This window comes from Numenius arquata, chromosome 2 (genome assembly GCF_964106895.1).
Source record: "Numenius arquata chromosome 2, bNumArq3.hap1.1, whole genome shotgun sequence".
Lineage (NCBI taxonomy): Eukaryota > Metazoa > Chordata > Aves > Charadriiformes > Scolopacidae > Numenius > Numenius arquata.
This window is the reverse complement of record NC_133577.1, coordinates 43,418,244-43,443,976: the sequence shown is the minus strand read 5'-3', so window position 1 is coordinate 43,443,976 and position 25,733 is coordinate 43,418,244. Positions and strand designations below refer to the sequence as shown.

General features: G+C 39.3%; 1 protein-coding gene across 1 annotated transcript in view; it reads right to left on the bottom strand.

The window, feature by feature from the left end:
• Window positions 1-24,664, bottom strand: part of CENPF (centromere protein F) — a 40,894-nt gene extending 16,230 nt beyond the window's left edge. Inside the window, exons 1-9 of the mRNA XM_074164706.1 lie at window positions 24,526-24,664; window positions 23,320-23,512; window positions 22,008-22,204; window positions 19,714-19,829; window positions 15,570-15,661; window positions 12,114-12,381; window positions 10,392-10,594; window positions 8,701-8,826; window positions 2,520-2,642 (exon numbers count right to left, since the gene is read on the bottom strand). Of these exons, the coding sequence (XP_074020807.1) occupies window positions 2,520-2,642; window positions 8,701-8,826; window positions 10,392-10,594; window positions 12,114-12,381; window positions 15,570-15,661; window positions 19,714-19,829; window positions 22,008-22,204; window positions 23,320-23,481 (1,287 nt within the window). The 5' untranslated portion in view covers window positions 23,482-23,512; window positions 24,526-24,664. The remainder of the gene's footprint in view (window positions 1-2,519; window positions 2,643-8,700; window positions 8,827-10,391; window positions 10,595-12,113; window positions 12,382-15,569; window positions 15,662-19,713; window positions 19,830-22,007; window positions 22,205-23,319; window positions 23,513-24,525) is intronic.
• Between the last annotated feature and the right edge of the window lie 1,069 nt (window positions 24,665-25,733).

Genomic DNA, 25,733 nt, shown 5'->3' with positions numbered 1-25,733 from the left:
CATAGCCCAAGAAATAGCACTCAGCAAACCTCAGAAATCCATAATTTAATGGACTAAGTGTCTGATAGTAACTAGCCATTTACGCTTTCCAAAGCTATAAGCAAAAGAATCAATTTGCTTTCAATCCAGTTATCGATTCTACTTGTACGATGTATTACTCAAGTTAGCCATTCTGCAATTGTTCCTTGAAAAGCAAAAACGAAACCAAAGCAAACCGCCAAACCTACATACAGGTAGTACTATTATTCTTGAGAAACTCTTCACGGGGCAGGCTTATGAGAAGTTTAGGGACTGACTGACCAATTTTTCCAAGAATAGTTATGGGCTTGCTTGCACCATCAAATTGTAAACCATATGCTAAGATGCCAGAACCGCTAAACTGTTGAGATATCACCTTGCAAAGCTGAGTAGTCCCTAGACTAAGCATATGCTGTATGTCTCACAAGTGTATCTACTTTGCAACTTTTTTGGAACACCAGTCTTATTATACAGTAAGGACTAAACACCAGCAGAAAACAACTGTATTCTCCGCTAAGTAGTTAGACCATTAGCCTAAGACTGCAAAAATTTTCCTTTAATAAAGGAAAGAAATGCCAATCTCACTCTTGTTTTCTTTTGCTATAAACAAAATCTATTGTCAACAAAGTCTCCAACACTTCAAAACAATTCAGTGTAATTTTTTGCATTATACTTGTTTATGAAAATGAGGAAAGACAAGGCATACCCTAAGTTCTGCTGACATACACCACGCTTTCTCACGTGCGAGTCTTCAGATCGGAAACTGTAGTGTTACTGATCTCTTCAAATATTACAATCTCCCCCAGATTAAGCTTCTTTACAAATATATTGGTCATGTTCTAATACAACATCACCATCCCCAGCTGTTCAGTTGTCTGACTGAGAAACAAATACGAAGAAAAGATCTGACAACAGTTACAGCCTAGTAAAATGGATACAAGACTGGTAGATAAAAGTAAGCACTCCCAAGAATTTGCAACAAAAAAGATATTTCCACAAATTAGATGCTCTCTGACAATGGGACCTAAAAAACTGGGTCAAATCTAACTGGGTCGATCCATAATTTCAAAGCCAGAAATGGCATGAGCCCACAGTATCTAATATAAAGCTTTTTTTAAATCATCTTTTTTTTTTCCTAAAGATATGAAAGATTACACTAAGAATGTGCAGAATCTTGATGGAGGCTTTCCTCCTCTGGGATACATTGGAAGAACAAAAATTGTCTTGATTAGTCTTACCACTGGAAGACATCAGGTACATTTAATTCGTGAATAGGTTTCAAGGACCGACCACTATCTGGCATCGAGGCCAAGTGGCATGGAACAGCCCATATCTGTACTACTAAAGTCTTCTATCTTCCAAAACAGGTGGCTCTAACCAAACCACTTGCTGGGAATGGTCCCAGGCTCATGTGAACTCCCAGACTGTGCCTGGGAATTGTATGAAAGAGTGCTAGTCATCTGGGCCAAAGCCATGAGAAGTGCTGTTCTAACAATTAACAGTATTCATGGTCACATTCCAATAGCTGGGAATGTTCCCAGACATTGTAATCTACCTAAAGTTTCACAATATACTAAAGCTGTACCAACGTTTGTGCTGATCTGAACAAAACCCACTATTTTATTTTAAATTTGTTCATAGAGTTTAACAGGTAAATTTTTGGCAAAAATTATGCCAGAATATTTTGTATCTGCTCATGACAACAGGCAACAAGCAAAATAAAAGTGTTTAAGTAAAACAAACTGTGACATGGATTACACGGGTATTGAGCTCCCTTTCTTTTTCCTTTTGATTCTCCAAATAAAGGATAAAATTTGTATTGAAAGATCTCTAGTGGCACAACTAACAACTTCGAGTATAGCTGCTGTCATCAAAGCAAAACATTGTAACTGAGAAGACAAAGGAGACATTAAAGTTAATACACTTCTGCATGTCTGCATATGAGGTAGTATGGCAGCATCCAAAGACTTCTCTAAATTTATCTTAATTTGGAGGAAAGTTTTTACAGCAGTGTACATTTGTTGGACTGTGTTTCTTCTAAGAAAAATGCATCTTAATTTTTTTTTTTTTAAAGAGGATATAGTAAGTCTTTGTACAAAATCTCTGAGTTTGGCAGTGTGCATCAAAACAATAGCCAATGATTCTAGAATTTACTTTTAAAATCAGACATGCATTGATATATTTTTACTTCAGGACCAAAAGCAATAATGTCTGGAAACAAAAACCTGTATTTGATAAAAGTTAAGTCCAACATGAACTAGAACCATACCAGCAGCTATGAATCCTACCCATGCAGCCAGTTCCACAAATTGCATTAATCTACATGACACTAGTGAAAACCTCATTTTGTGTTACAACTAAGATATGTTATTAAAATAATCCATAAAAGTGTTTAAAGATCGCTTATGGGAAAATACACTATGTAAGTAAACACTCGACAGTATTTACAGATTACCAACTTATGCCATTAATTCTATCAACTGCTCCTCTGCATTGGTTACCTCAAAGCTTCTTGTCAAATCAGTTTCCTTTGCCCGGGCTGCTAATAAAGCTTGCTCTGCTCTGCACAGCTTCTGGGTGAGATCACTGGTATCGCGTTCCAAGCGTTGTTTCACTGCCATTACCTGTAAGAACGTTGAAAATTTACTTTGTATTCACAGGCATATGTAACTTTTTTTTTTAAATTCCCATTCTTGAACTCCAACATTCTATTACAAAATAAAATGACATTATTTTATGCCACCATGAATCTACGGTTCCTTTACTGTCGTTTAGAAAATAGCTCTTTATTGCCTTTCCACTTCTTTGCCTGTGACCAGAAAGATGGTATGTCTCTAAAATACGTATATTTCTAGACTGTCTGAAATTGAATTAATACATTCAACTTGCAGATACATCACCACAACGATATCTGTAGGATACAAATGAGATTGAGAATGAAATAGCCTTTTTGCTAAGCTATGAGAATCAGAAAGTTAGGATCATAACTGCACTTATTGCTCCATTGACAGAGATATAAAAACTGAACAGGATTTAGTTCTTTCAAAATAGTCATATAAACATGCAGATTAAAAAGGAAGGAAACGCCATTATCAAGTCAAAAAGAAAAGAAAATTATTCTGAGGTCATTAGGTAATAAATTAGCTTTCTTAGAGAAAGAACTAAAAGAAACCTATTTTCTATGAAATCAATTTATTCAGTAAGCATATACAAAAGAACGAGCATATAAAGAAACCTCCACTGGAAACATTTGACCAAATGTACTCCCATGGCTATATTTCTAAAATAAAACAAGCCTGCAAGAAAGCAATTGTCAGTTTTAGAAATGCTGTTTCAGTTCAGGCTGGCTTCTCAATATATCTTTCAAAAACTTGTGGCCCTTTTTAGAAATTCAGTTATCTCTGCTGCTTTATAGCTGCTCTCAAGAGTCTTTTGAGGCTTTTAAACATTTCTCTTTTCTGGTCTCTTCACTTTTCAGGGTTGTGCTGCTTTCTAAATTCCTAAAATTGTGTTTTTGTGACAACTAACATTTCAATAGCAGTTGCTGTGAAAGCTGTGGAAGACATCCTTCATACTGATGTTCCTCCTTACATAAGCCCTGACACTCAACTGGCTTTGTGGAGAACCAGTTCAGGGAATTAAACCGATAGCAAACACTTGTGCCTGTGTACACAGATGCTCATTAAGATATAATTTTTTTCTTTGCTCTTTTACAGAAACACAGAATCACAGAATGATATGGGGTTGGAAGGGACCTCTGGAGATCATCTAGTCCAATCCCCCTGCCAGAGCAGCTCCGCCTAGAGCAGGTTGCACAGGAATGTGTCCAGGTGGGTTTTGAACATCTCCAGAGATGGAGACTCCACCACCCCTCCAGGCAGCCTGTTCCAGAGCTCTGCCACACTCAAAGTGAAGAAGTTCCTCCTCATGTTTAGATGGAGCTTCTTATGTACAAGTTTGTGCCCATTTCCTCTTGTCCTGTCACTGGGCACCACTGAAAAAAAGACTGGCCCCATCCTCTTGACACCCACCCTTTAAGTATTTATAGGCGTTGATCAGATCCCCCCCTCAGCCTTCTCTTCTCCAGACTAAAAGACCCAAGTCCCTCAGCTTTTCCTCATAAGAGAGATGCTCCAGGCCCCTAATCATCTTTATGGTCCTCTGCTATACCCTCTCCAGCAGTTCCCCGTCCTTCTTAAACTGGGGAGCCCAGAACTGGGCACAGTACTCCAGATGGGGCCTCACCAGGGCAGAGTAGAGGGGCAGGATAACCTCCCTCGACCTGCTGGTCACACTTTTAGCACCCTTACCAGCCCTGTGCAGGGTCACGTGAGGGGTAGCACTGCTGAAAAAGAATTACCAGGGCTGGATGGCCAGGGTGTATGAAATGGGGTTGTTGTTCAAAAGGGCAACTACCCATTGATCAGTTTAGCTCTATCATCAAACTGCACCTCTCAAGTTTTCTATCTGAGGTGTCTCTTGTGATCAGCCTTAGCTGCTCCTCTCTCAAAGAGATTTATTTTAGCTGCATTGTTCTGCATTCCTATCTCCTCCCCTGTGGAAAATGGACTAGCCCCAAAATTTAAAAGGCTGTAATTCACATTTAAATACCTAGCTTTTCAGTCAGAAATGGTAAATACAAAACAGCTACTAGAAACAGTACAAAACATTAATTTTTTGCTTCATGTATAGTGAAATTAAGGCACTACTGCTGATACAACTAAATACCAGCTCTAGTAGAAGATGTCAACATAAAAAAGCCTACTTTGTGAAATTCTGCCTGCAGAGCGTTGAAGTCATTTTTGACTTGCTCTAGCTCCTGATTCTGTTTGTTTCTTACCTGGTTGCACTGCTGATTCAGTGTTTGCAAGGAATGTTGCTGACAAGAGAGTTCCTAGAAAACAGTGGTATACTAGCAAATAAACACATAACTGCAACAAGTCTCTGTTTTGGTTACTGGAGCAGTAACAACTGCGTTTCCTTAGCAGATACTGCCTGCTCAGAGACACTTATGCTACGCAGCGAACAACAGTTCTAAACCAACTTTGATGCATGCTGCAAATGTCATGTGAGCAAGAATGGCCCTAGCCCGATTCATGTCATCTGCTTAGAAACTCCATTACAGCAACAGTCCTATCACAGAAAGGGGCGCAGGGGGTGGGAGGGGAGGGAAGGGGGATATTCTAAAACTAGTGAAAGTAATGCTATGAAAATTCTTCATCTTAAAGATGATTTTAATATAATAATTACATTACACTACAAGTGGACAAATTCATCTCTGCTATTATTTACTTATCATACTATAGGGTTATTTTTTTTTTCTAGGAAAAAAAAAAGTCTTAATACAAAGCATGAGACTGAGCAACAAGATAATCTTACAAGGGCAGTGATGAAAACTGCACAAAAAAAATAGTGTTCCCACAACAGACTTTCTGAAATCCGTAGAGGGACAATATAGTTTGTGTGGATCTTACAACATGCCAAGTAAGCATCCCTTAGGATGAACAGCTGTACTTGTTGATTCTCATGAGGCCTGTTCTATAAACAGGTGCCTTTGGACCTTATAATTATGATTCTGCACAGATTTCAGAGTTTATTAGGATGTAAAACAATAAGAGGCGTGAGCATAATAAAAAGTAGTGAAGGAAAAAACCAAGATATTTATCAGCAATAATTGCTATGCAAAAGTTGCAATATGCTCTAAAAAATTCCAAGATCCTTGTGAAGGGCAAAAGGCAATAAAGCTCTTGTGCTTCCCTTATTAGTTTTAGAGTATAGGCGTAGCTACTTCATACAAGCAAGCTGCTTCATAAAAAGACACAGTACCATACTGTCACCGGTCAAACAAAAACAAAAAAACCAAACCAAAACAACAACAAACAAAAAAACACTAAAAGGAAAGTTCAGAGTGAAGGAACTAGAGCTGACATTTTCTGCAAGGGGGCTCTAGCTCCAGGTGCATGAACCCCCTGCACACAAGTCAGTGCATTTTAGTCAGTCGTATCTATGAAATGATCCCAGCACCCCTTACATTCTGCTCGAGAGCAAAGGCAACACAAGAGGCCCAAGCACTTCCTCCACCAGTAAAATATCCAGTAAACAAACAGCTCTTGTTTGTCAGGAAAGGTAGGAAGGGTGTGGAACCATCATAAACAAAAGACCCTGAAAGATCATTTTTAAAATATATGTGTGTATATATAAAAAATTTAGCATTTTTCTACATAGAACCCAATATAGATAACTTTGCAATTGCATTTCCATACAAGAAGGTGACAGAAGTACTATAAAATTTAGAAAGGAAAGATGTGACACCAGCTGGGTGTCACAGTAGCTGACACTATTAACTAATGCTGAGTAAAGTACATATTAGCTCCAAAGAGCTCTTCTGCAAACCTCTGGTCAGGAGCATTTCCTGAGCTCATGCAAGAAGGACCCTAGTGTGCTCCTTATTAACGAAATAACGAATTCAATTTCTTTATGTCCCAAAGCATTCCAGTAATTATTTCTAGAGCTGATGGACTGAAAAGACTGTGCTTTCTAAGCCCTGCATGTTACAGCATGAAACTGCAGAAATCCTTTCTTTCTTTAAATGAATGCTTAAAAAACAATAAGTGCTTCCTCAAGTTTTAGATGTCAAAAAATTAGTTATCCACATCTAAGCTAAAAGTGGAGGCTCCTTCCATTGCCAGCAGGCAAACACCCACCTTCAGAGTGAAGACCCACATCTAAGGTGTCTGGAATAACCTGCCTTCCGCAGGTGCCTCTGTCTCTGCAGAGTAAAGTAGAAGTCTAAGCTTGTTACTTAGGCTGATACTTCAGACATCTGAAATCTAGCTGAGGTGATATGAATCTCACCTTTTCAATTTGAAGCTTGGGTGAAAACATTTCAATAAAATTTGAGAGAAAACATCGAAAACTATGCCCTCATACAAGTGTAACTCTAAAACTAGCCTGTGCTACCATCTCGGAACAAGGCACGGAGCTTTTCAGGCCTTTCTGAAAGTTTGTGAAATGCATTCCTGGATCTCAACTGCCTCCTAGAAACAGAAATGTAGTAAGGAACACACCAGCAAGGCTTTACAGGATGGAATTCAGTAGGACCAGCACCAGCATCTAGGTTTGACAGAAGAGAAGACTCGCTCCCTAGGAAAACGCACAGATCACAATTTCCACAATATTACACAAATTTGGATGCCAGAATGTGTAAAACAGAGCCTTCAAACTGGACTTGACAGCCAAATATTATAAATAAATGAACATTAAACAAACTTCATAAAAGCCTCACAGACCACAAACGTTACAAAGATAGTTCTTCAAAGTTAATGGCCTTGCTGACCAACCTAGAATGACACTATGTAGATTTACATATTAGTCTTATGAAGTTGTTTTTGTTTCTAACTAAAAATAAATTTTGCTTCACAAGAACAGTTCCTGTGCACAGCATCTAACTGCCTGACATCCAAGATAAGAGCTATTGAGAAAAGCTGTAGCAACAAACAACCCATGTGGAGGATGTTGTGCTGCGTCTCTGGAAGTCAGTCGCAGAAATACCATATTCTTAAATGATAGCAGTGAACAGAGTGCCAGTGCCCAATGGGCATGCGTCAGGCATAGCAGAGCCAATAAGGACTAGGTTTTTAAGGAGAAACCACAGCATAACGTTCATGGGCCTTCAACCCATCTTTTGATGAATACAATGACTGCTATATTTGAATCTTTCAACAGCGTTTTTTTCATGCTACAACTATTCAAATACAAAGATCAGTTCTTCTTATGTACCACTTCTAGACAAGGTTCAGTATCTCAGAGATCCTGTGTTACCATCTAGACTAACAGACTTTGTGAAACTACTTTTTCACTCAAAAGCCGCGGTAGTAGCACTGTTCATATTGGCCACTCCAGCAGAATTCCTCCACCAATTATGTTATCTTTCTGGATATACCTTGGGGAAAAGGTGTCAGTTTAAACATTTGACACAACAGCCTTCTTCAGGGGAATGCCCTTACCCAATCCCTAAAGCAAACTTAAAATGCCCACCTGAAATGGCACTATCACTTTCAAATCTGTGTCTTGGATTTCCTAAGACTGGTGCTGTTATCAAGCTTAAAAGGAAAGTACAAAGAGTTTAGACCTAATTCAAACCAGTGTTAAAGCTAAACATAACTTCACTCCAGAAAAGTTCCTGGGATACTGTTACACTTTGTCTCTCTGCAAGAGTTGGCATAAAGGAAACGAAAACCACTTATGTTACTATTGCATTCTACCTCTTCTGAGCAGAAACCAAAATAAGAATAATAGAGATATAATCCTAAAGAAATTATTTTCTCATGTGTGAGATGCATGAAAAATTAACTCAGATTCCACAGAAATAACTGAGTCAGTTATTAAGTCAGAACTCACATATTCATAATTCTGTGAACAATGAAGGCTAGTTTCTCACAGATTTGTATCTCAATTAGGTCTTCACATATTCTCTACCGTCTAGTGAATACTAACATAACTCTGTGTCTCTCCAACAAGCCTCTCCTCTCTATTGGGATGTTTTTCAGTTTTCCAGTTACCTTTGCAATTACCTCTCTATCAAATGCGATTGCAATTAACTGAAAAGTAGATAAACAAAAGAAGCCATGCAATTTCTTTTCCTCAGGAAGTCAAAATTTAAAAGTTCTTCTCTTACCTTACCTGTTGGTATTCCTTGTCCTTTTCCTTTATTTTCTGTTCCAAAGACTGACAAGCACTCTCAGCATTTTGTCTTTGGTGATTCAGTTCTTCTGACAATCTTTTCACCTTTTGCTCCATCATTTGGGCCTATAATAATTTAGTTATCAATAACAAGTGTTAAAAACGCAAGTGATGTTTTATTTAAATTTATATGCATTCATATAAGACTGATTTTTTCTACTACAATTGTTCTAGCATTCATATAACCTACAGCATAACATTAGTTGGTACCATATTAACTCTTCGGAAGCCAAAGTACTAAACTCATACTTGCTTATGTTAGTGATAATACATAGAGAGAGAATATATATACTTTTATATATATATATAGTTAGGTGTGTATATATATACACATGTGTATTCACACAAAATAATAAAAACATCTTCAGAAAATCAGTGTCTTTGACAGTCTACAGAAATGTACTGTATCCGACACTAAATATAGATTATATTTCAATACCTCAGGTTTCTGTGACCTAAAGAATGACCACTAACTGCAAAACAATTACACATTTAGACTGAAAATAACTGGATATTCCACTGAATTTCAGAGCGATTCAGCACGTTGAATTGGATAGGGAAAAAGAGGCAACTATCTTAGTCTACTTTAACAACAAACAGAAGAACGCTTTTCACAATTTGAAATTTAATTAAAAAAAATAAATAAATCAGTAGTCTATGTTCTAGGTTAACCTCCACATTAAGAGTACGTTAGCTTGTTATCTAATTCAGTTTATTATGTTAATATTACATTAGCTAAGAGAGTGAAGCAATGTGCACCTAACTCCATGAACAGAAAAACACATTTTTATTCCCAAAGCATCTGTTAATGCAAAATATGTACCTTCCCCACCCTCACCCCCCATGAAGTTAAAAAAAATGGCAAAGTGCGAACAGGACTCTTTTCCAGCAACAAGGGCTGTTTAATGAAACAATTTCTGCCTCATAAGAAAATAAGCAGATAGTACTATTGGGATGTCTGGTTATTAGGCACAAACAGCAGGGATTGTGAGCTCCTGTAAGATCAACCATTTTACGGTTTTATATGTATATATTTAAATACACTCTGTAAATTCTTGACCAAGCAAATAGTAGTATCCCATTGGGTTTTTTTTACTATGAATCCAAACTCCTTAGGATTAGGTTGTGAAGTCCCATTTAGAAACTACATATATTCTCAATCTTGCATGGTATTTTTACCTAGATTTTATTTTACACAAGTAATTTACAATCCAAAGACTATGCCCCCACAACATCCTGTAGTATAAGCAACAGATACCGATTTTCAGCCACAGTTGCATGACAGAGTCTATTTAAGGTCAAAACTTGCCACAAGATGTCATTGTTGCTCTATGGAACTTGATCAGAAAATATTTTTCAGAACTCCAGTCACTCTTGCCTCAGGGTGAAAAATATTTCTTCAGGTGGTATAAGAACCTTCCAGAAAATGGGCGACTGCTTATGAGTATTTACATTTTTACAGGTAATACATATCAAACTAATATATACATCTCAAAACTTAAGTTTCTTGAGCATTTGCTGAGGCTTATCTGAGAACCTTGTTTCTTACTAAAACGGCTGAAAACCGACAAACGTTAATACTGGGAATGAATTCTAGGGACAGTCAGAAGATGCGTGAGGCAACATTTTACCTGTGTGGTAGCTTGATCAAGTTCTGTTCCCATGTGAGTCAGTTTTTCTCTGGTTTTGCTGAGAACTTTATCCTTTTTTGTTAACTCCAACTTCATTCTGTCCAGCTGCAGTTCAGTCTCTTGATGTTTATTCATATGGGATTTCTTCACTTTTTCTTGAGCTTGCAGTTGTTGTTCTAGTTCTTTAACAGCGGAACTTAACTCTGGATTTTAAAAACAGTAAAGATTAAGGATACTTTCTTCTTTGAAAGGTCTTCCAGGTACTCAAATTTCCAAGTGTCTACACATTCTAAAATATTTAGTATGTTTGATAACAACTCAAGTTCCTGACACACACAGAACACCCTGTAAAACGTTCAGCAAGCTAAAACAAAAGTTTCAACTCTCTTCTACTACTACATCAATGACTAAAACTATCAAGACTGAAAGATAGTTAACTCTAAACCAATAATTTCCACTTCGTAATAAAGAGAACACAGCAAAATGAGAAGCCAGGCACAAATGCTGCAAAGGCAAAGACAATCTTTTCTTCTGCTGGTTTGTTTTTGTTGTTATTTTTAAACACACAGAACCATGTCACTTGACATATCTATTTTAGTTTTTTTAAAGGAAAGATATCCACTACAAACATTTGTTTGGGGCAACTGTGAGCCTCTGCTTCCAAGAGGTTTCTCAGCTATTGGGTATCTGTTAATACAGTATTTTATATCTTAATCTTTTTCCTCTCCCAAAGCAGCATATATATAAAGTGAAACCTAGTGATCTTGTCACAATATACATCAGTAGGAGTTTACCTTCCAAAAATCACAACATAATTTTACAGTAGAAAACATTATTTTTCGTAATTCTTTTTGTTAAAAACGAAACAAAACCACCAACCCTGTCTTCCTGATTTATATGGCTTCCAAGTTGAAAATGCCACCTAGATTGATGTTTTACATGTAGGTATTTGAATAAACAGTTTAGTATATGAATTTGAAAAGTAGTCCTCCAAGAAACACTTAGTGGAAAAGCTGGTCCAAATAGTAGGCTTAAGTAGGCTTATGTTCACCAAATCCACAACAAACGAACTATTTGCTCTCTTCCGACTATAAAATATCAGGAATGAGTATTTCTTCATGTCAATATGCACAATACAAGATCAGACCTTACTTTTTCATTGTACTTTTTGCATCATACTTCATTCCATGCTTCCAGGACCACCCGTTATGGACCAACTCAGTTAGGCATTAAGCATGGTCAATCAATGAATTTTTAATACAGGTATTGCTCAGCCATAAATCTCAAGAGACATATAAAATTAAGGAAGCAATATAATTTAATTTATCAGTCAGATGTAATGAAATCCTGAAGAGTGTTTTAACTCTGTTTTAAGAGAATTATTCCATGAGCAATGGAATTATTGGAGAAGGCCATTTTCCATTTACATAACGTCTCCCTCTTACCCCAAAAATACAAAATCCTCCCTATAACTCTCACACCCCTTTACGTAAAAGATACCACGGCTTGTGGGTAATCTCTACGTACCAGCTGATCATTGCATCGGCTGATCAAATACACAGATCAGCAGCCAACTAGGCTAGCTGCCAAAGGCAACAACAGGTATCTTTCTCTTTTCCTCCCTAAAGCACTGATTTCAATACGTCTCTTCTATCCACACACCAGCTTTCATGAAACCATATAGGAGACTCCCTCTGGGTTTTAAAGAAATGTATCGGATACCTTGATTCTGTGCCCTTAGCTGGATCATGAGTGAAGAATTACAATTCTCAGCAAAGCTGTTGTTGAACTTGTTTTTCTCTGATATTAACCTAAAATTTGTTTCTTTGTCCCATGGAAAAGAGGATGTTGTATAACTTCCCCTTGCAGGTGTTTCTTGATTTTTTGATGGTGTCTTTTCTTGTTGCCATAAAAACAGAGATGAGGAAGCCTGATGCTGAGCAACCTCCCTGTGACTCAAAGAACTTTGAGGGTGAGGCTGATTTATTTCCTGTGTCCAAGAAAAAAAAAAGATCTACCTTTACACAGCTCCATATCTAACATATAACAAAATAGTTAATTTATTAATAAGTAGATAATAGGTCGTGGTCATTTCACATTTTTATAATATCGCATCATCCACCAGTGCAAACTACTGATTCACATAATTATTTTTTTATACTACATAAAATAAATAACTTTAACCCAAATATCTAAGAATAGCTGATAATCATAAACACTAACCAGGATATCAAAAAAGTAGTTCAATTTGTGTATCTTTATAAGTAACACAGACAGTTCTTTGTTTTTTCAAGAGAGATACCGTTTTTCAGAATTGAAGCCTACATTTTTACAGGCACAAGTCTTGCAGCTGACACAAGTAAACTGCAGGAAATATGGAAGTTTAGACTAACGTATCTGATATCTGACCTACATTTAGTTCTTCTGGATAAACACAGGTAAATTAATTTAAACTTATGCACACAGTATATCCCAAAATTGCAGTAATAAAATATACCAAGTACTAGCTTGGAACGTCTTCCTACAGAAAAACTAAACAGAGCCAAAATACCAGACATTTCTTTCTCCTTCTTAAGTGAAAAAAAATTCAAACAGTAAAGCCCCGATTGCATTTTACCTGGATTTTCAAATGCCTCTCATTTGATTTTTTTTTTCTTTTACACTAAAGCCCTAAACCAGGTAATAGCCCGTGTGACTTCTCAACCCAACCAGGGAATACGCTGTTATGTAGCAATAGCTGTGCTAAGACCAGAAATCTATTTAGTCCAGAATGCTGTGTCCAATCCTGTAAAGTAACTTCTTTATAGATAAAGAGCATAAAAACCTAACCATGCATATAGTAATCATTCCCCTTATATGCTATTTAAATTTACAGATTTTCTGAGACAAAAGTTTGAATCCAGGAAATTAAGGGGAATAAATCATTTTTACTGTAATACTTGTACTTTCTCTTTTGTACCTCTTTGTGTTTTGGCAAATACTCTGTGACAAAGCAGAGTTCTGCCATTTAACACACTACAGTGTAATAAAATAGTTTTTGTTCTGAGGCTGGAGAGCTGGTGCTGTAATTATGCCTTATGAAAAGTAGGAAAACGACCATTCTCTGTTTCCTCTCTTGATCCTCACTCATCTTTGTACCATCCCCTTCTACCACGTCTATTTGGAGATGAACAGAATTTGCAAGGAATATTCAAGATGCGAGAGCCATTGGGCTATATATGGGCAAAGAATATTTTCTCATTAGTTGTTCTTTTCCTAAAAAAAAAAAAAATTAAAAAAAAAAATCCTTTTTCATCATTGCTGAACACTATATTGAACTTTTCAGAGAACTAGCCACAATTATTACCGAATTGCTTCCTGGCCACATTTCATTAAATTTGGAACCTGAAGGTACCCAGTATAAATTGTTCAGATTATGTTTTCCAGATGCATTACATCGCTTTTTTTTTTGGCTGAGTTTTACTTACCATTATTGCAATTATTTAATATTACAAAATATTTTGTGGTCTTCAATCATATTATTGAACTATTTTTCAGATCACTAATAAATACACAGTTCTCTTTACCAATCCTTTTCAGGCTCCACTGTTGATCACTCTCCAAGTTGTAAAAACTGACCATTTATTGCCACTGCCCTCAATCTTTATATTCGCAAGAACTCCTCCCCCTTATTAAAACTTTCATTTTTTCAGTGTCTTGTGGATATCCAACAACATTATACTGCCACACTTAACTCACACATTCTCCGATTCATTCTTAAGAAAACAAAAACTCTGAAAACATGCAAGGCATGATTTCCCTTTACAAATAAAAGGTTAATCTTTTGTCCATGCACCATACCTTCGTATGCATCAATAAACATATTGCTTTAAGTTTCTAAAAATTTGCCCGAGACAAAAAGTTGGCCTGACTAAACTACATTTCTAGGAATCAGCACTGTCAACTTTTTTTAAAAAAAGGCATCATCCTTGTCATCTTCCGGTGTCAAGAGAAGAATGAAATAAGTTGCATGTCACAGTGATCCAGCAGTCCTACACTGCAGCGCCCTATAGATTTACAGGTAAATATTATCTCTATCTGGTGATTGGTTTTATTACTGTCCATTTTATCTATCTATTTTAAGACTACTTCTGACTTTTCAATTTGAGGCTGTGCCACAGGTTCAACCCCAGTAAAGAAAGGCTCTGATACAGAAAACTTTTTAAGCCTTTAGATAGTAAATTTAAGTAGCTGGTGAGGTGTCTAGAGCATAAGTCTTATGAGGAGCAGCTGAGAGAACTGGGGTTTTTTAGCCTGGAGAAAAGGAGGCTGATGGGAGACCTTATCGCTCTTGACAACTACCTGAAAGGAGGGTGTAGTGAGGTGGGGGCTGGTCTCTTCTCCCAAGTAACAAGTGGTAAGACAAGAGGAAATGGCCTCAAGTTGCACTAGGGGAGGTTTAGATTGGATATTAGGAAAAACTTCTTCACTGAAAGGGTTATCAAGCATTGGAACAGGCTGCCCAGGGAAGGGGAAGTGGCTGAATCACCACCCCGGTGGTATTTAAAAGACAGGTAGACATGGTGCTTAGGGACATGGTTTAGTGGTGGCTTCAGCAGTCTTAGGTTAATGGTTGGACTCCGTGATCTTCAAGGTCCCTTCCAACCTAGATGACTATGATTCTAAATAGCAAATAAAAAATTATTTCAGCTTTTCCACAATGGCTCCTTCTTCCTTGAGGGCTTTCAGATCTTGGTCATCTATTGGCCTCAAAAGATTCCCCAATACTATTCCTACTATTTATGCATTTGAAATATTTACTAGTTTTTATTTGCTAGGCAAGTTATTTCTCAATCTTTTCAAGGCTCTTTTATTATCCTGTCATATTTAACTTGGTGAAACTGACCCTGTTGTTTCCTGTCCTTGCTTGCACAGGACTTCCAGTTTTTAAAGGATGTATTGTCATTTTTAATGTTCTTCTTTCCTGTGCTATTTAATTATGCTGCTTTTCTGGATTCTCTAAGATCACTTCTGAATGGCAATACACACAGATTAGTTTTCTTTTCCTTTTTTTTTCCCTTTTAAATTATACTTTAAGTGATGTAGAATATATTTCACCAGTTTTCCACTCCATTTTCCAAGTACACTCAGTAGTTACTTTCCTAGATATCACACATACCATTCTCAAGAGATACATACCTTAACCTGGATGGTTCTCAGTTCTAATTCTAGCTTTTTTCTTTCTTGTACTTCTTTCTTGTATTTTTCTTCTAGTTCTTCAAACTTAGCATCTATAAAGACATGATGAATACTTCATAATCTAACTTAGTACATAGGTAATCTTTTCTAGCTTATTGCTATCACAGGAATGATACAAATGAACAGCTATCAGAAGTGTCAGATCACAAGGAAGAAACAACTGTATATACAATAAGTTCGGTAATTTAGGCCCTCAAAAGTACATTGATATCTGGATATCTGGAACTTGACATAAGAATGAAAACACAACTGTTCAAAGTAAGGATCCAATGCCAGAACTTTATTTTTTTAACCTCACCCTTTCTCTAAAAAAATATGTGTGTGTATATATATATATAAAACATATATATACAGGTTTAAAAAATAAATAACAGATGTGTTACATTATATATAAATACACATACAGATTATATAAGTTTTTCGAAAAAAAAGTTTTCCTGCCAGCAACCCAATAGCATTAATATTACTAAGAAACGACTAGAAAATAATGCTGGATCTTTTCATAGAATGGTTTGGGTTGGAATGGACCTTAAAGATCATTGAGTTCCAACCCCCCTGCCATGGGCAGGGACATCTCCACTAGACCAGGTTGCTCAAAGCCCCATCCAGCCTGGTCTTGAACACTTCCATGGATGGGGCATCCACAGCTTCTCTGGGCAACCTGTTCCAGTGTCTCACCACCCTCACACTGAAGAATTTCTTCCTGATGTCTAATCTAAATCTCCCCTCTTTCAGTTTAAAACCATTACCCCTCATCCTATCACTACACTTTCTGATAAAAAGTCCCTCCCCATCTCTCCTGTAGGTACTAGAAGGCTGCTATAAGGTCTCCCCAAAGCCTTTTCTTCTCCAGGCTGAACAACCCCAACTCTCTCAGTCTGTCTTCATAGGAGAGGTGCTCCAGCCCTCTGATCATCTTCGTGGCCCTCCGCTGGACCTGTTCCAACAGGTCCATGTCCTTCCTGTGCTGAGAACTCCAGAGCTGGACACAGTAATCCAGGTGGGGTCTCACCGGAGCAAAATAGAAGGGCAGAATCACCTCCCTCAACCTACTGGGCATGCTTTTTTTGATGCAGCCCAGGATGCTGTTGGCTTTCTGGGCTGCAAGCACACATTGCCGGCTCACGTTAAGCTTCTCATCCACCAACACCCCCAAGTCCTTCTCCTCAGGGCTGTTCTCAATCCATTCTCCGCCCAACCTGTATTTGTGCCTGGGATTGCCATGACCCAGGTGCAGTACCTTGCACTTGGCTTGAACTTCATGAGGTTTGCGCGTGTCCACCTCTCATGCCTGTCCAGTCCCCTCTGGATGGCATCCCTTCCCTCCAGCGTGTCAACAGTGCCACACAGCTTGGTGTCACTGGCAAACTTGCTGAGGGTGCACTCAATCCCACTATCCATGTCTCTGACAAAGATGTTAAACAGCACTGGTCCCAGTATTGACCCCTGAGGAATGCCACTCGTCACTGGTTTCCACTTGGACATCAAACCAAATTTGTCAGGCATGACTTGCCCTTGGTGAAGCCATGTTGGCTGTCACCAATCACCTCCTTATTTTCCATGTCTTAGCAGAGATTCGAGGAGAATCTTGCTGGGCACAGAGGCGAGACTGACCAGCCTGTAGTTCCCCGGGTCTTCCTTTTTTCTCTTTTTGAAAATCGGGTTATGTTTCCCCTTTTCCAGTCAGTGGAAACTTCACCAGACTGCCACAACTTTTCAAATATAATGGAAAGGGGGCCTAGCAACTTCATCTGCCAGCTCCCTCAGGACCCATGGATGGATTTCATCAGGTCCCATGGACCTATGTACCTTCAGGTTCCTTAGATGGTGTCAAACCTGGTCTTCTCCTACAGTGGGCAGTTCTTCATTCTCATAGCCCCTGGTTTTGGCTGGTCCTTCAATTTGGGAGGTGTGAGGAGAGAGGTTGGCAGTGAAGACTAAGGCAAAAAAGTTGTTGAGAACCTCAGCCTTCTCCTTGTTTGCTGTTACCAGTTTGCCATTCTTGTTCATCAGGAGGGTATGCTTTCTTTAACTTTCCTTTTCTGGCTGATATACCTGTAGAAGTCCTTCTTGTTATTCTTAGCATCCCTTGCTAGGTTCAGCTCCAGCTGTGCCTTGGCCTTTCTGACTTCATCCCTACATAACTGGGCAGTGTCCCTCTACTCTTCCTAGGATACCTGACCCTGCTTGGACTGCCTGTGCAGCTCCTTCTTGCCTTTTAGTTTGACCAGCAGACCCCGACTCGGCCATGCTGGTCTCTTCCCTTTACTTGATTTCTTACACCTCATGAAGAGCATCAAGATCAAGAGCACTTGTGCTCTATGGAAAGCACCCTTAAAGATCTGCCAGCTCTGGTCTGCCCCCTTGTGCCTGAGGACTGTTTCCCAGGGGATCCTATTGACTAACTCCTTGAGGAGCTGGAGGTTTGCTTTTCCTCTAGTTCCTTTCAAATGTAGTAGGAATTGGACAAAATTTATTTAGGAATTTAGGATTCTTCTGCTGAAATTGTAAGAGGAGCATATTAGTCCAAAACAAAAGTCTTGCTTCCCTTTTCTTGAATTTGTTTGTAATTCTACAACTCTCAGGAAAATTCTAGAACTGGAATGTGTTGTAGCATTCTAGGGAGCAGTTGAGGCAGGCCATTGTCCCACTCTACGCTGCACTGGTGCAGCCCCACCTTGAGTACTGAGTTTTCAGCACCTAAATGTAAAAAGGACATAAATCTATTGAGTGTGTCCAGAGGAGGGCAATCAAGATGGTGAAAGGTCTTGAGGGTAAGGTCTGAGGAGCAGCTGAGGTCACTTGGTTTGTTCAACTTTGAGAGGAGAAGGCTCATCACAGGTTACAACTTCCTTTCAAGAGGGGCAGCAGAGGAGGAGGTGCTGATCTCCTCTTTGGTCACCAGTGATAGGACACGAGGAAAAGGGATGAAGCTGCATCAGGGGAAGTTCAGACTGGACATTAGTCAACAGTTCTTCACTGGAACAGGGTCCCCAGGCAAGTGGTCATGGCACCAAGCCTGTCAGACTTGAAGGAGTGTATGGACAACCTTCTTAGTCAAATAGCTTAGTTTTAGGTAGTCCTGCAAGGAGCTAGGAATTGGTCTCAATAATCCTTATGGGTCTCTTTCAACTTGAGATATTTTATGATACTATGATCTTAAAGAATTTAAGGCCAGCATTCAAAGGAAAAAGACTCCCCAGCGATACCATTTTCAAGACAGTTATTTAAATCATTTCAATCTAATCCCCATCTCAGGAGTGCCATGCTCAGTGGAACACTTGACGTTACCACTACTGTACACCTTTTCAGATACGTATAAAGAAATTAAAAAGAACAAGAGTGCAAGAAAGTATCTCAAATTAACTATTGGAAACTAAGACTGAGATGCCAAGGTCACAGAATGTTTGTTCACAGCAAAGAAAGAGGTAAACAGCATGCATAATATTGAACTCAAAGGTTTTCAGCATAGAGAGCATAAGGGTTTCTGGCTACAGAACAGTTCTCCAGTTAAGGAAACTTCCTTTCACTTTTCCTGTTCAATCAAATATTTTAGATCTATTTGATGACACTAATTTGAAGATAGAAGTGATGCTTTTAAATGAATACAGTGGATAAATTGTGCAAATTATCATGCACAATAATAGTCTAAATAAAAAATAATTTTCTAAAGAAATAACACATATGATTGTTGACTGAACTTCACTTAAAGTACCTGTGATACATGAAGAAAGAAATTTGCTCTTCACTCCATGAAGGGAAGAGCTTACACCAGGAACAGGCATTAAAAAAAATTGCTGCAGTCTGTTGTTGGATATTCCTATTACTATTCCATGTCCATCAATGTAGTACTTAAAAGATGTAAATACTTGCAAAAGTGTTCGATCTGCACTAATCATTTTTAAACTTGGAACCTATGGTGCTATAAATTAGAGACTCTCATAAGCTCTCATCAGACACTCTCATAAGCTTTGTAATAGGGACTAGTTAACTCAGTACAAATGTAATGTTCAAAATACTTCTCCACCTTCCATGAAACTGTCACTTAACTGTCTGTGTTAGGTGAAGAAAAAAAATCATTTACCATTATGACTTTGAATTGCTGTTAAAGGAGCTGTAAAACTTTTCTGTGGAGTGCCACTGAATGATGAGTCTCCTGCAATCGATGTTTGCTGACTTCTCTCAAGCTCACACTTGTATCTGTTTAGGAAACAAGCAGCAGCAGAAATTAGTAATGGAAACTCAAAAGATCTATCTTTAAAGATCTATCTTTAAGAGCCTAAAATACACAAATAAGTTATATGATTCTAAGAGCTTAGTTGAAAGATCAAATCAAGATACATCCACTGAAAATTTTTAGTTATTATAACACAGAAATATGAAGAATATATTTTATTTAGAGTATCTACATATTTAATTAATTATATAGGAGTGAAAGCTAAAAAACAAAACCAAAAGTAGATGAAAATCAGTTAGAACTGCTTAAGATCTCACTGCATGAATCTGTAGTCCAGCTAAATGCACATAAATCACTGTAAACCAACAATACAGAACTCTCACTCTTCAGTAAGCATCTTTACGTCAGGAAACATACTACTTTTATTCTATGTTCCGATACTGCACACTTTGAGAAACCTACGCATATCTCATGAAAATGGAAGGGAACATTCTTCACCCAACAGTGTATTTTTCATGTGTACCATTTACATTGCTACCCAAAACACCACAGCAGACTACCCATTCCAGTGACTTTTGTAAGCATGAAGAATCACAAGCTCATCCAATGAAACCAGATAATTAGTTTGGAGGTTATACAGCAACTTTTGTCCTGCCCAGTGAGCACAGGATGATAAGATGGTTCCAAGCTACAGCCCATCACTCCACAACTTGCCTTTCCACATCCTCCTCCCTTTTACAGCAAAACACTAAGAACTCCTCTTCTGGTGGACTACCAGTTGCTAGGGAGCAGTAATTAATCAGTTATCAGCATAAAACAAAACAGAACCAAATATAAAACCAAAATCGATTGCCAAGATCAAGCTACACGTAGTAACTGATGATCTTTTGTAGTGGACAGCTATGCAAAGTGATACAATGGGAAGGAGACTTAATTTTGGAAATAAATAAATGGAACACATATCCTTAGCCTGCATTCTCTCTGGCCCGACGTTTGGCAGCAGATACAGAAAACCTGAGTGTGGTTCTATCAGCCCTGTTGAATTTCCCTGGACGACTCTTTGATGGATCTCAGCAACTCTTCAAACAAAGCTGGTGTTTCTACATGACATACATTGTTTTGTTGACATTTTTAATCTTCTCACAGCAGTCAAATACATCAATGAGCTTTAGTTTTCCCAGCTGGGGGTGTTTGTGTGTATATGCACATGCGCAAGGGAAAAACCAGGAAGACCAATGCAGCTTCCTCTTTATTTGCTTCTTTCAGGACACATCTTAAAAGTTGAAGGAAACAGACATACTTCAGGCCATGGGGACATTAAAAAAAAAAAAAACACCAACACCCAAACCATTACAAAAGCTGCTATCACAGACTCACCCCTCTCTGTGACAGTAATTCTACATTACTAGCACAACAATTTATTGCATAGGCATAATACTCAGCCTCATCAATGCGCACAAAGTTTCAGGAATACTTTTATTCAAGAACAGATAGTGGCTCTAGTATGAGAGCAAGTTTAACAGATGACAACATTCACTTCACTGGGGGCAACTGTTCCACTTGTGTTGCACCCTCAGACGAAGGATTTTAGGTGTGCCTACATTACAGAATACTTTATTGTATGAATTGCATTCCACCTCTACAGACAGTATACAAATACTGCCTCAGTAATAATAGTGTTTACAAGTTGAGGTATTATGAATTAGGCACTTCTTTACCAAAGTAACTGAATTTAGTGATTCAGTCACAGCACCATTGCTTTTGGCAACTTCCACTTTAATCGATGTTCACGCCTCCTTATTCCAGCAGTCCTATTTTATTTGTAGACTTGATATTACAGACTGAATTGTCCATGTACTTTCCTTGCAACTCACTTTTGCTAAGTGACTCAGTTGTGCTAGCTTTATTTGGTTTTGTTTAAAGTCACAGAAGGAATGGCTCCCTTTTCACATGACACTGCAGAATTCCCACAGATTAAACTGGAACTATAGGCACTAACTACTTCAAGTGGCACACACAGATTTATGTAGAAGTCCATATATGCCTGTGTGTATGTAAAAACAGGCCGATGTTTTGAGATTTTGGTCACAAAATCTGAATGAATGCTGAGATGAAGAGAAACTAAAACACCATGAAGGATGCATTAAATATGAGGAAAATAACCATTGTACATAGGTTAGAGACATACCACAAGTCCTCACCTTTTCAGTTCTTGTTCTAGCTTTTTGATGTTTTTCTTGCTGGAATTCAGTTGCCCTGACTGAATGTTGACTTGAGATTCTTTTACTTGAAGATCATTTGAGATTTTCTGCTTTGCTTTCTCAAGACTATCACACAATTCCATCAAGCTCTGGTTCTCTCTTTTTAGTGTTGCAGCTTCATTTTTTTCATTTTCAACCTAGTTGGAATATAGACCACTTCAAAAAAATGTCTCAAGTCCTATCTACACTCCTGTGCAAACAGTATTTTAATAAAAAGTTTACATACCATTATTTTCTTCCTAGCCTTTCAAAATCCTGACAGCACTGAAAACCTCAGATATATACATTGTTTAAACATTCTTGGGTGTGAACAAAACAACATTACCTAAAATTCAACTCAGTGACATTAACAATTTTTACTTACTGATTAGACACAAGCTCATAAAAAAAATTCATCAATCCTTTAAAACTAAGAATCCACACTAGTCCACATTCTTCACTGATCACCTTGCTTCCCTTTTCAGCCTACCAACTTAAGCAACCAGAATACCTTGACTCACTAAACATGTCACGTACAATGATTATCAAGAGTCACAGCTTCAAAATTAGAAATAGAGACTAGCAGTAGACATCCTCCTCCCCCCTTCCAGCTTCTGAGGGGTAGGCTACAGTCAGGCTACATCTTTGCACAATGTTATTCTTTTGACTGAGAAGTAGAGAGTATTAGCTGCTGCTTCTAAGAGTTTTAAAGCACACCCCTTCTTTTAGTTTGGGGAGCACAGTAGTTCCTCTGGATGGCTGAAATAAGTACCTGGAAACACAGGAAAAAACTCGAAAGAAAACTACTAGGCTTAAGTTTTGCTAGGAAGTTGTAGCAGCCTACAGAGAATAAAAGGCAACCTTTGTAAATTGCCTCTGAGCTGTAGTCAAACATTACAAAACAAAATTCAACCAAACAGGTCACTTCTGATCTGAGGCATAACAATAAAGTAATTTCTTTTCCTAATTATAAAGGGATGTAGACAGGCCTCAAAGTAAACCTAAACAACTGGAGATGGACAATCACGCCAAATACAGATAGGAGGCAGGAATTCTATTAACAGTCAATGAGAACTAAACAGAATGGAGAATACGATGAGTATGGAGTAAGATGAAAATATAGCCATTTATATTTCCGTGCTACCTTTCCGGTCAGTCAGCGGAAGAAACAAAATACTAACCCACCCCCTAACAACCACCAGGTAATAAATCTTTAATTGCGTTTGTCTTGAAGAATGGCATTTTAGGGACATGACCGCAGGACCTACATTACCTTCTGTTTCTGTTTTTGCAAAGCTACCTCCAAATACTCTAACTGGAATTGTCTTTGCTGATGCTCCTTTTTAAGCTTATCTACTTGACTTTCCAGCTCATGAATCTTCTGAAGGACTCTGGGAGACAGGCCTTCTTTCCATTCCTCCACAGCCCAGCTCATATTGATGGGATTCTTATGGATAGTACTATGCCTGAAACACAAAACCAACTATAATTAAATCTTGAAAGAGGTTAAAAAGTTGCTCTTTTGAATAAATTCCATGTTTAAGCTTAGCAGTGATTACAATACAGGATTTCACAATCTTGAGTGGCAGGCTTCCTGATCTAAACAGCAAGCAGCAGTTTTTAATATTAGGTCCTATTTTGACACACTTCTGTCCAATTAAAATGAGATTTTAAAACCTCATGTTAATCAATCTCCTAACAATAACAGGGTTTATATTCTTAACGATGTTTGACTGTTGTACTTCAGAAAGTTTCTCTCCACATCTTATTTTTACGTCCCCATTGCAGAATTACATAAGCACTTATGAGCGCTTTGTACTTCAGTGGTGTTTAACCTGAAAGCCTTGTGAAAACCCACAGCTTTGTTTTAGGTAGCAGCTATAGTTCTTTTTTTACAGAAGTTTTTCAAATTAATACTGCTGAGCTCATGTATCTACTGGCAGAAACAGCTGGATGACACATAGTTCTTAAATACAAGTTTGACACAGTGATACAATTTTATTTTTTTATTGCTGTAATGACTCCTCCTTTAGAGGATCTAGCACGGGCTTACTTTACAGAAACACTAGCACAGCTCAGAGATTGATTGTGAGAGAAATTACCGCAGAATAGCTAAAATTAGAGGTCAACGACAGACGGACAGCGCCCACCCAGGGCTACGGGGGGCTCAAGGTGTCCTGCACCTCACCAGGCCCTCAGCCCGGGGAGCGCTCCCCGGCGTTGCCGCCCACCGGACGGCAGCACACCGGCCCCTGACGGTGACACACCGCGGGCACCGCACGCACCCCCGCTCCAGGGGAAAGCCGGTACCAGTGCCCTGATAATAGCGCTTGCCCGCTCCGTTAAGGCGTCATCGCCTCACAGCGAGGCGCACGGCAGCGCGCTGGCCCACTCGGGTCGCGGGACACCCTCGCCGCTCCCGGCTGTGCGGAGGCGGACAGCGGCCCCGAGCCCCCCCACCGACAGCCAGACCGCTCACTGTTAAACGCCGACCGGGTTCCAGCGGCAGTCACCTCCTTCCCTCAGCTCCGGCTCTCGCAGTCCCTCACCAGCGGCAGCAGCGACGGCGGCGGCTCCCGCCGCACTTCCCCGCCGCAATTCAAAGCTGCCGCTGCCCCGGCGGCCGTTTGTGCACGCCCAAGCCAAGGCACCGCCCGAGCGGGCTGATTGGCCCCACCGCGACGCCGCTCGCCACGCGGACCTCGCCACCTTAGCAAATGAGGGCGCAGAACCGGGTCGCCGGGCCGAAGGATTGGCTGATTCGGAACCATTCAAACTCCATTGGAGGTGGCGGGCCAGAGGTGGCTCGTGACTGGCTATTGCCCACAGCTGGGTGGGGCGGCCGGCCCTGAGGGAGCTCCAAAGGCCGCAGCGGGTATCGCTGTGCCATCGACGCCCTCCCGCCGAGCCAGCCCACCGGGAATGCCCCGCGGTACGGCCCGGGGCGGCGGGGAGGAGAGGGCTGAGAGGAAAGCGCGGCCGGAGGGGCAGCAGGTTGGGGGGAGTGGGATGGGGATGTAACGGCAGCCTCAGACCTGTTACCCCAAATCAGTTTCCCCATCCTACAGAGAAGTTGAGTTTTGAAAAATGAAAGGAAACGTGTCCCGGTGCCGTCCTGATGATAACCCATTCACTTCAAAAGATCTACAGAAGGATCACGGAGTGGTTTATTGTTCAGTTCTGCCCAAACTGTTCCTGGGGGTTGGGTTGGGTTTTTTTGGGGGGGAGAGGTGGGAGGGTGGAAGGGAAGGCAATTCAGCCCAATATTGCACATTTTCTACCCTAAAATAGAAACACAAAGTGAAAAAAGAACACATTTTCTAAGCGTTTTCCAAAATTGATCACTGAATGCAAGTGGCAACAAAGGCTTAAGGGTTTTCAAGCTGCTGTGAGCTTCCTTGGGTGCCTGTGATCGGTTTCCAAAGGCTTCCTCAGGTCCTTCCCCACGCCGTGCCCTCCCCTCGACCTAAGGGAGCAGTCAGGTTTGAAACAAAACGGTGTTTTCCATCAGAGTCTGGGAATTACGGATCTGATGATTATTCTACCTAGTTAAACATCTTGTTTCTTGTGATTATTCTGAGAATATTTACCCAAGCACTGTTCTTTTAATCATATTTAGGAAACTGAGGTAAACAAATCTTCCTTGGTAAGTTAAACAGCTCACCAATCAGCTCGCAAGAGCTCTAA